General features: G+C 46.3%; 1 protein-coding gene and 1 long non-coding RNA gene across 2 annotated transcripts in view; one reads left to right on the top strand and one right to left on the bottom strand.

Annotated features, from left to right (window-relative positions):
• LOC138158349 (uncharacterized) overlaps positions 1–9,674 on the bottom strand; it is a 1,179,890-nt gene that overhangs the window by 817,656 nt on the left and 352,560 nt on the right. The window lies entirely within an intron of this gene.
• SHH (sonic hedgehog signaling molecule) overlaps positions 6,966–9,674 on the top strand; it is an 11,799-nt gene continuing 9,090 nt past the window's right edge. Inside the window, exons 1-2 of the mRNA XM_069084597.1 lie at positions 6,966–7,669; positions 9,436–9,646. Coding sequence (XP_068940698.1) covers positions 7,361–7,669; positions 9,436–9,646 — 520 coding nt within the window. The 5' untranslated portion in view covers positions 6,966–7,360. The remainder of the gene's footprint in view (positions 7,670–9,435; positions 9,647–9,674) is intronic.

Raw genomic sequence — 9,674 nt, 5'->3', positions numbered from 1 at the left:
AGGAGAGAGAGAGAGAGAGAGAGAGAGAGAGAGAGAGAGAGAAGGGGAGACAGAGAGAATAGGAAATCAGGTCTAAAATGCAGGTTTCCCTCCTGGTGCAGTATTTTTTCTGCCAAAATCACTTTGTCCCTCCACATCCAGCATTAGCCAGCAAACTGCATATAAACACAAACCATAGGACCAGACAGAACCATTGCTCTTCTCGCTGTCTTGGGCTGCAGCAGAGCCCAATACAAGTGGGAATGAGAGGCAGACCTGCTGCCACATTGGTGCTTAGCTCCTTAGATTCCATTGCTCCTGACTGATCTCAGTGGCAGGGGGAATGGGGTGCTGAGGAGACACCTCTTTCTTTCTGAACTCGGGCCCATGGGAATGGAAGGGAACAGAGCACAGCAACTGCCCCAGTCCCTCACTTTAATGGGAGTCCAAATGAAGGAGGTTACTCCTTGCCGGGTTCTCAGCTACAGTTGAGGAGCTGGTGATACCCACCAATGGCTGATTCTCCCTGACAGTCTAAAGTGTTTTTGCATCTTTTTTGGCCTGGGGCTGTGAGGAGTTCACATGCAATGAGGACCATTAACAGGGCTTGGCTGTTTAAGACAGTCACCTTACTCCCACTAAGCCCAAGGGCCCAGTGCTTAGCCTCTCCCCAGGATACATGGAGGAAGTGTGGTGTCATGGACATAAAGCTGGACATGGAAGGACAGGGCTTCAAACCTCAGGCTTGTTACTAGTATATTAAAAGGGGCTTTATTAGGATCATAGCTCTAGAGCTAAAAAGTACCTCAGAGGATAATTAATTAAAAAAAACCCTCATTTATATATAAATAAACTAAGGCCCAAGGGAAGTAAAGCAATTTCCTTAAGAGTCCAAAGGTAGTGTCAGAGACAGAATTTGAACTCAGTTCCTTTGAACTCCAGTGCCAATGTTGTCTCTCCATGGTAGCACATTGTCAGTTCGTTGAATTCAAGGACTTTTTCATTTTTTCTTTGTATTCTGGGAACCTTTTTTTCAAAGATGGAAAACTATTGGGACCTAATTGAAAAGGAGAAAAGAAAACTGGGCTGCCTTTGGAAATTGTCAGGTTTCTTTAATGTCTCCAAGTTTCCCATGAAAGCAAAAGGCCATCTTTTTTATACCAACATTCTACTAATATTGCTGTATGGCAGGGATATGTAATCGCTCTCTCCAAAGAATCAAAAATTAATATCATAAAAAAAGGCAATGGAGACTTTCCTGGTGGGTGTGAGGAGTCTGTAAGAAATAATCATAAAGAAACTCTAAAGAAAAAGAGTAAAAAAAAAAAAAAGGAATTATATGAAAGGAATGGTCTGGTCCTGCCTATATCAAGATGAGAAATGGATAACCAAAGTGCTTCCATGGTACCCTTACAATGTAAGGAGAAATTGAGAAAGGCCTCTAATACATTGGGTGAACTCCCTGTGGCAAATATATGGAAAGATGTGGACCAGAGTAGAACAGAATTGGCAGACATGAATCGGCTGATATCTGTACAAAATCTATGAGATCACAGACCTATTTCAGTATCCTTGGGCTAGCCCAGGGCTTGAAACAAATTTGGAGCCTGCTAAATGCTTGTGAATTGATTGACCTATAAAATTAGAGGGTTGGACTTATAATCAAGGGTTCTCCAACTGGGGTCTGTGTATGAATTTGTTTCTTTAATCATTTGGTAACTGTACTTCAATATAATTGGTTTCCTTTGTCATCCTATGTATGTTATTTTTATGCATTTAACAACATTAATCTCAGTAGAGATCTATAGACTTGACTTTACCAGGCTGCCAGAAGGGTTCGAGACACAAAAAAAAAGGTAAAAAAAGAAAAAAAAACTTCTAGACTCAATAGCCTCTACATTCTATGATCTTGGGAATTACATTGGTGAAGGGGTACCAAAACTGTGAGTTTAGTAGCACTTCTTGGATCTATGATTTCATTAGTTTATTTCTTTCACCAATAAAAATGTGACCCCTTAGTAGACAGACAGTCTCCAAAACCAAATATTACCCAGACTGGTAGGCAAGCAAGTCTTGCTGAATCAAGCACCCTAAGAGAAAGACAAGCAAGTCAGACAATCACCACCATCTTGGAGACCATCTCCCCTCAGACCCTGATGGAGGCAGTCCAGGACCCTGAGCCCAAGAGCTTTGGAAACAGCAATGCTTCCAGCCTAGTGCCCTCAACCACCATCAGCCATCATTCTGGGAAGCAGTCCTTGTGGAAATGCAGTTTGGCAAGTGTTCCTACAAATGCTACAGCCAAGCTATTAAAGACCTAGAAAAGAAAGTTCTTACCACCAAAGTCCTTGGCACTGACAAACAGTTCAACATCAGAAACTGATAGAATGACATTCTAGAAGAGGCATTAATGTCTGATTTGCTATGGTACCCTAAGGAGCATGGGACCTTTCCATTTGACTTGAATATGAAACCTGCCATTATTAGTGAACTTGAGAGCACTCTATTTTCATTATCTCTTTGCATCACATGGTAAGTGTTTAATAAAAGCTTTATCCATTCATTTATTCATCACTGTAGTAGGAAAAAGAAAGAACAACTTAGTATCCTGTCTTGAGATGAGTCTTTTAAAACATACCTAAGTCCTTGGTTGACAGAAGCAGTGACAGGACTTTCCAGCTTGGTGGGACCATCCAGGACTTCCTTGTGCTGGCCTAGCCTTGGAGAGCCCACTGTGACCTTTATACCCTATTGAGGAATCTATTTTAATGGAGGTAGGGGTCAGTCGAATTCCTCAGAAATGTATGCAAGGCAGCCCTAAGAGTGGAGTGTGAGGGGGAAAAGGTTAGAAACAGAGAAGGGGAAGAATAGGACTGATGAAAATCAGAGTTGATGAAGCTGATTGAGGCAAGATTGAGAAAGTCATTACTGAAGGGAATGAGGATGTACAGGAGTGACAGGAAGATGCCAAAGGGGAGGAGGAGGGTATATCAGTTTGTAAATGTAAAGTTGGATCTGGAGCCTAGGGAGTAGAGGTACATGGAGAAGAAGCATGGGAGCACTCTAGCATAAATCCCATGGGATAAAGAAAAAGTTCAGGTGACATGATCATGGTTGGGGGCCCCCATAAGTGAGGAGGGCTGTGGGAGTGGGAAGGTCAGTCTGTCTTCTCAAGGCTTTCCATGACAAAGGTCAGCCTATCTTCTCAGGGCTTCCAGGTTATCTCGGGCACCTTGCTCTGGTTTGGAAAACCAGACCAAGGCTTGAGACCTCCATGTTTAATCTGAAGGCAGAGTGAGGGGGCCATCTAGTGTCTGGGGCTGAAAGGGGGAGGCAGAAGGAGCTGTTTCAAGGAAGGGCGCCATCTGGGGGCTTGGGGGTTGAACACAAAGGCAGGTCACCTGTCCTCTAGTGGTATGGATGGATGGATGGAGAGATGGATGGGGAAAACCCAGGTGGACTGGAAGCAGAGAATGGGACTTGGCTGACAGGCAGAAGGAATAGGCTGGGATTTGGGGCTGACAGTCAGGCAAAGGGAGGGGCCTGGCTTGTCTGGAAGTGGGTGGGGGAGGCAAAGAGAGAGAGCCATCTGGTGTCTGGAGGTGGAAGACAGAGAGAGTGTCTGGTGTCTGGGAAATGGGAAGGGTGTCGGTGAGATGAAAGGAGGGGGGGGGAGAGAGAGACAGAAGGGGGAGGGGGTTTGGGCCGAAGAGTAACTGCTTGCCCCTGCTTCATCCACCTCCAGTACTTTGACTAAAAGTCTTTCCCAAGAAACTGAACCAGAGCCTCCGTTTTCTTAGACAATGAGACTGTGGGCATTGTGGATTTTGTTTTTTCTTTTCTCCTTTTACCCCCCAATTCATGACGGGGAGATCGATGCAACTTAAGAGGGCATCAGAACTGGGTCCTGTCGGGGCTTTCCCTTCATCTTCATTATGCTCATCATTATTTTAAGACTTGACAATCCATCCAGCTCCTGACATCATTCTTTCCCGGTTCAGAGGAAGGTGGGGGAGAGGAAGATACGGGGAGGGAGGGTTGGGTAGAAGGCAGGGATGTCGCATTGCTACCAACAGAAGCTGCGAGGGATCCTGGCGGCTTTAAATCAACCTTTGCGCAATCCGATGGGCCACGCCAAGCTCGGTCCCCTTCCTGTTCTCTCCTAGGGAGGCGGAGAAGGAAAGTCAATGTAGACGGAGCAGTTCAGCATTATAGTCGTGTGCTTTCCAGATCCCGGAGAGTCTGGGCTGGGCATCCGAATTGAAACTGCATCCTGCTTAACCCCGACCCTTTCCCCTCCCACCCAGATCTCTGATTTCTCTAACTTCTGACTTGAGATAAGACTAATTTTCAACTCTTGGCTTTTAAGCATACATACACACACACACACACACACACACACACACACACACTATTAAAAAAAATAAAAAGCCAACCCTCTGTTGTCGGTTTGGGGTTTTTCCACGTGCATTTATGATTTGCATTTAATTAATTCCTCCTCTGTGTTTCCTTGCCTGTTGCTCTCTGGCTGACTGCTTTGTATATATGGAAAGCCGGCTAATGAGGAGGTTCCCCGGGATTCTAGACTTCACTCCTTCACTGCCGGCTCGCGAACGTAGTGGCCAGTGGGGAAAAGCAATCGAGCGGTGTGTTTATTAATGAATTAATTTATTTATTTGTTAAGTTGGGGGTGGGGTGAGGGAGCGGGGGTGGAAAAAGGGAGGGGAAGGGAAGAGAGAGACGTGCCAGGGCGGGGGAGGGTGATCAAAAGGTGTGCAATATTCCACACAGACAGGATCCCTTCTTATTCCCTGGCACTATTTAATCATATTACATCAACACGTGCTGCGCCAGGTAACCACATCAAACGACCCTACCTTCTTTGGGATATAACGTTATATCTTTCTTGTATCTGTTTTCACGAGTTGAGTACACACACACACACACACACACACACACACACACACTGCAAAAAGTTAAAATATCGACTTGTCAGCTGAGGTCTGTCTGTCTGGAGCTAACCCGGGAACTTTTAGTACAGATCCGTCCTTTACTTGATAAAGCTGGAAGGTGTTTTCCAACAGCAGCCCAAGGCCTGATCAGATCTCTTCCTGAGTCGTAGGATAGGGGGACCAGGCTTTGTACTTTGTAAAGATCTGAATGGAGGGGACTATGAAAAAAAAAAAAAAACCGGTGTGGAGGGATGAGAAAAGAACTTGTGTCCCATTTGGAAATACCATAATAAAAGTCTTAATTTCCACCATCACCCCCTCCTCAAAGATTATTACGATGGAATATTTCATAGACTTACTCAACATACGGCATTACCGAGGGAGTTAAAACTTTAAGGTTTGGGAGAGTTTTATTTACTTTCTTCTCCCCGTCCCAGATATGTGGATACTTTTTTTGTCTCATTTCTTTCAGGGTACCCGATTATTTCTTAGTTTGTAGCTCTATCTCCCATATGCACCACCCCCCTCCTCTTCCAACCCGCAGCTCCTTCCACCCCCAGTAGATTGCTTTTTTTTTTTTTAAAGAAGAAATAAGACATATCATGTTCTTTAAATGGGACACTTAAAACTCCCATGTTTTTCTAATTTAAATGGAACTTTCTCTGAAATAAGTGTGGAGGTACATGGAATTGCCTCTGTAAAGATTCAGAGATCTAAGGTCAACGCTACTGGTTTGGGAGTTGTTTCTTGTAAAGGGACATGACTGTTCCTTAGAGGAAATGCTATTGAGTTGAGCCTCCTCCCGCCCCCCTCCCCTCCACTCCGGTTCCCAGCGACCCGGTTGTCTCTAGTCACCTTAGGTGTGGGAAATAATTTTGGGAGCCCAAATAAAGACATCGCTCCACAACGATAAAGAGAGCCCTGAATTTAACATTAAAGTCGTCCCCTTGCCCTGCACTTTGTTCGGATCGATCTGTGGGGCTGTTTGAGAAGCCCTACCAAAAGATTTCTGTCCTTCAAGAGGAAATGACTCTTTTCCCACACCGCTTCCTCCCCCCCCCACCTCATATTCTCTTCTTCTTGGAGCTGGGGGGGGGGTGCCAGTTCCCTAATACCTCTCAACTTGAACACGCCACTTTAGTCTGCCCACTGGTAGTATGATTTGGTCCCAGGGTATCTGTTCTCTCACTCTCCTCTTCTGCAAGGTTTGATGAAGTGTACATCTATTTCAACTTTGTGTTTCAAGCATTTTGTGCAGCAGTTTAAGTATTTCAAGTAACAGTCCTCTCAGACATTGCCAGTTATAATTACCCTCCTCCCCCCCCCTCAACACACTCACATTTCTAAGTCCACAGCTAACCTTAGTCTACTTCCAAGGATGCTTGCTTCAGTGGCCAAAGCCTCTTCCCTCTGTGGAAAGAGAGCTGATATAGTTTCGAGAGAGAGAGAGAGAGAGAGAGAGAGAGAGAGAGAGAGAGAGAGACCTTGCCTTCCTGATAAAGTCACTAAAAGGGATTTGTAGAAATCAGCCGTGTTGCATTCATGAGTTTAATTGAACATTTGTCTGATGATCAAGGTTTGACTGGGAGTGGGGGGCGAGGGAAATGAGATAGAAGAAAGAATGGAGCTGTCTTTAAAAACTGCACTCGTATCAAACTTCCTAAAAGGTTGTCTAACAGAAGCATCTATTACTTTGCTTGACAAATTTACCTTTCCCAAGAAAGTTTAAGAAGAAAAACCATGTAATTTATGTTATCCTAATAAATCAGATTCTACCTTGCTGCTATACAATCCACTTTGTGTTCTCCCCCTCCCCCTTTCTTTTTTTTTCTCCCCCCACCCCGCCTCCCGCCCCAGCCCTCAGGTGAAAGTGCGGCGGCAGCAGCAGCAGCAAGCTGCAGCAGCAGCAACAGAAGAAACATTTTGTTGCCTTTTTGAGGGTTAAATCAGAAGACAGGCTGTCTCGCCTCGGCCAATCAGATGTGGTCCCTGCCAGCTATAATATAGTGCTAAAGGCAGGCTTCTCTCACAAGCGTTTCTAGGCTTGCTACCATTAAAATCAGACTCTTTTTGTCTTTTGATTGCTGTCTCGCGACCCAACTCCGATGTGTTCCGTTATCAGCGACCGGCAGCCTGCCATTTCAGCACCTGTCTCGATAGGGATCGGTGGATAGTTGAAGGAACCAGCAAGGAAGCAAAGGCTTATTGAAAGAGAAAAGGAGAAAAGAGAAAAGGAAAGAGAAGAGAGGGAGGAAGGGAGGAGAGAGAGAGAGAGAGAGAGAGAGAGAGAGAGAGAGAGAGAGAGAGAGAGAGACCGACCTAGGGAGACAGCCTGAGATAGACACGCGCACAGGCGCGCACACACATATACACATACACACACACATCTATACACACACACCAAGGAAGCTTTGAAGTAACTGGATTCAATGGACGAGATGCTGCTACTGACGAGATTTCTGCTGGTGGTCCTCGTCTCTTCTCTCTTGATGTCCTCGGGGCTGGCGTGCGGACCTGGCAGGGGATTTGGGAAGAGGCGGCACCCCAAGAAGCTGACCCCCTTAGCCTACAAGCAGTTTATCCCCAACGTGGCGGAGAAGACCCTAGGGGCTAGTGGAAGATACGAAGGGAAGATCTCCAGAAACTCCGAGAGATTTAAAGAACTCACCCCCAATTACAATCCTGACATTATATTTAAGGATGAAGAGAACACCGGAGCGGACCGGCTGATGACTCAGGTAGAAACCCATCCATCCATGTGTGGCGTTTAATATGTTTCTTTGAAAGGCAAGGAAAACGTGAAAGGAAGCGCTCCCAGAATAAGCCTCTGTCCTTTTTTCTTCTTCTCAATTTTAAGATAATATCCCTTTCCCTCCTTACCCACCTACCCCATCACCCTTCCTCTTTCTCAAAGAATCCATATTATAAGTCCAGCTAGAGAAGTTTGGGGGTAGGAATGGGGGTAGGGAGAATGGCAGTTGAGCTCGGGTTTTATGTCATTGATTTGATTTCTGTGTTATTGGTCTGCTACTCCCTATCCTGTCTCAGCCCTGTCATGCAACTTGGTAGAGAGGGCTCAGCTTTTAGGGCATTCGCCTCCTTGAGTCTGCCCTTGTTGCTTGGGGAGGAAAGGAGGGGGAGAGGGAATAGAAATCAGAGGGATGGGAGAAGCGGGAACCCGCCCCCCCCCCAATATACATTGACCACCACTTCACGATTACTGTCTCTTTGAGTATTAGAGCTTAAGACACTTTTTTTTCTATTTCCTTTTTTATTTCCTTTCTCACCCCCACTCTTCCCACATCCCAAATAAATTCTTAATTCGGCAGGCCAGGGAAGCCGTTCTGACAAAAGGCAGTGTGGCTTCAGCCGCAGCTATTGCTCTCCCATTTCTGTATTATGTAGCTTGTATTGCAATACCGTCTTTTGCAATTGTGCCCATCGGAGTGTGAATATATTGATATTTCTTTAAGGATGCTCTCTTTCTCCCGTCGCCCGTGGTACCTTAGGGGAGGGACTTATAACTTATTAGCATTGCATCACTCTCTTTTAAATCAGATTGCTCAAGAATTACAACCGAATAAATATTGGGTGGGGGATGGGAAAAGGGAATAGTGGAAAGATGGAATGCAGAACTATCTTAGGGTTGTTATTTATTTTATTTTTTAAAAGAAAAAGAAAGGAAGAAACCGCAAAACAAACGTTGCCTTAGTACCTCCTTTCCCACACTGAGATGTCTGAGAAGCAAATTCGACCGCCAGTCACGGAGTTTCTGAAACTCCATAGATCTGACAAGCTGGAAATGGTTTTCCTTGCAAATATAGGTCAATATCATTTTTATTGCCCTATTAAAATATTTAAGTCCCACCTTTGGTGCTAGTAACGCAATGAGGTTGGATGAGACGCACTAGTGGGGGTGGAAAGTTGGGGGGGGCGGTCGGAGTTGGTAATGATCTCTCCCCCCCCCCCATCCCTATTCAATCCCCCAAGCCCTTGGTTTATTGAGGGGCAGGAAAAAGACTGCCCTGAAAGATGACTCTATTTTACGGTTGTCCTTGTCAGGCTGTCTTCCTCATCTGCTCTCGACCACCTTAAATCTTACCTAGAGCGTTGACGCGGGCTCTTGTAGGCAGATAAAAGCGTGAGCCTCAATTATGTACAGGCCACAGTGTGCAGGTTGAGTGCAGCGTGGTGGACTGAGTTTGCCAGCTTGGTTGGGCAGGAGCTTCCACTCCCTCCGCCCCATCCCCAACCTCTGTCCCCAGCCTGCCTCTGGCTGCTCATAAACCCGCTGGGGGCGGGGGGCTGGGGTGGGGTGAGATGGCTAAGGATCGGAGGTAGGATGGGGTGGGGGTGGGGGGCGGAGGGACGGCTGGAGGTTCCTGGTTCTGAACACTATTAACAGTTGTTCTTGTTTGTGGAAGACCGACTGACAGCCCAAGAGCCCGTTTCACCCATCCCTGGCCCCCATTGCCCACCAGACCTCAGTTCCCCCTGCTTACAGTCCTCAGTCATCGCAGCCTTTTTGAAAAGCTGCAAGGCAGCGGAGCTGTGCGCCAAGTCAGACGCATTTTCAGCTCCACTTACTCCTCCTTTATCGATCGCCACGGCTAGGGTTTCAGCTTGTATCCTTTCTAATACGACAGAGGCTGGGGCTGCTACTGCTGCTGCTGCCTCCGCTGCCGCTGCCGCCGCCGCCGCCGCCGCCGCCACGGGTCCAGATTCTCCTAAACCCGAAGGAAA

This window comes from Petaurus breviceps, unplaced genomic scaffold, assembly GCF_028583685.1.
Source record: "Petaurus breviceps papuanus isolate PSGF00001 unplaced genomic scaffold, PetGlider_PUasm1.0 115, whole genome shotgun sequence".
NCBI lineage: Eukaryota > Metazoa > Chordata > Mammalia > Diprotodontia > Petauridae > Petaurus > Petaurus breviceps.
The sequence above is the reverse complement of the archived record's forward strand: the minus strand, read 5'-3'. Positions and strand labels throughout refer to the sequence as shown.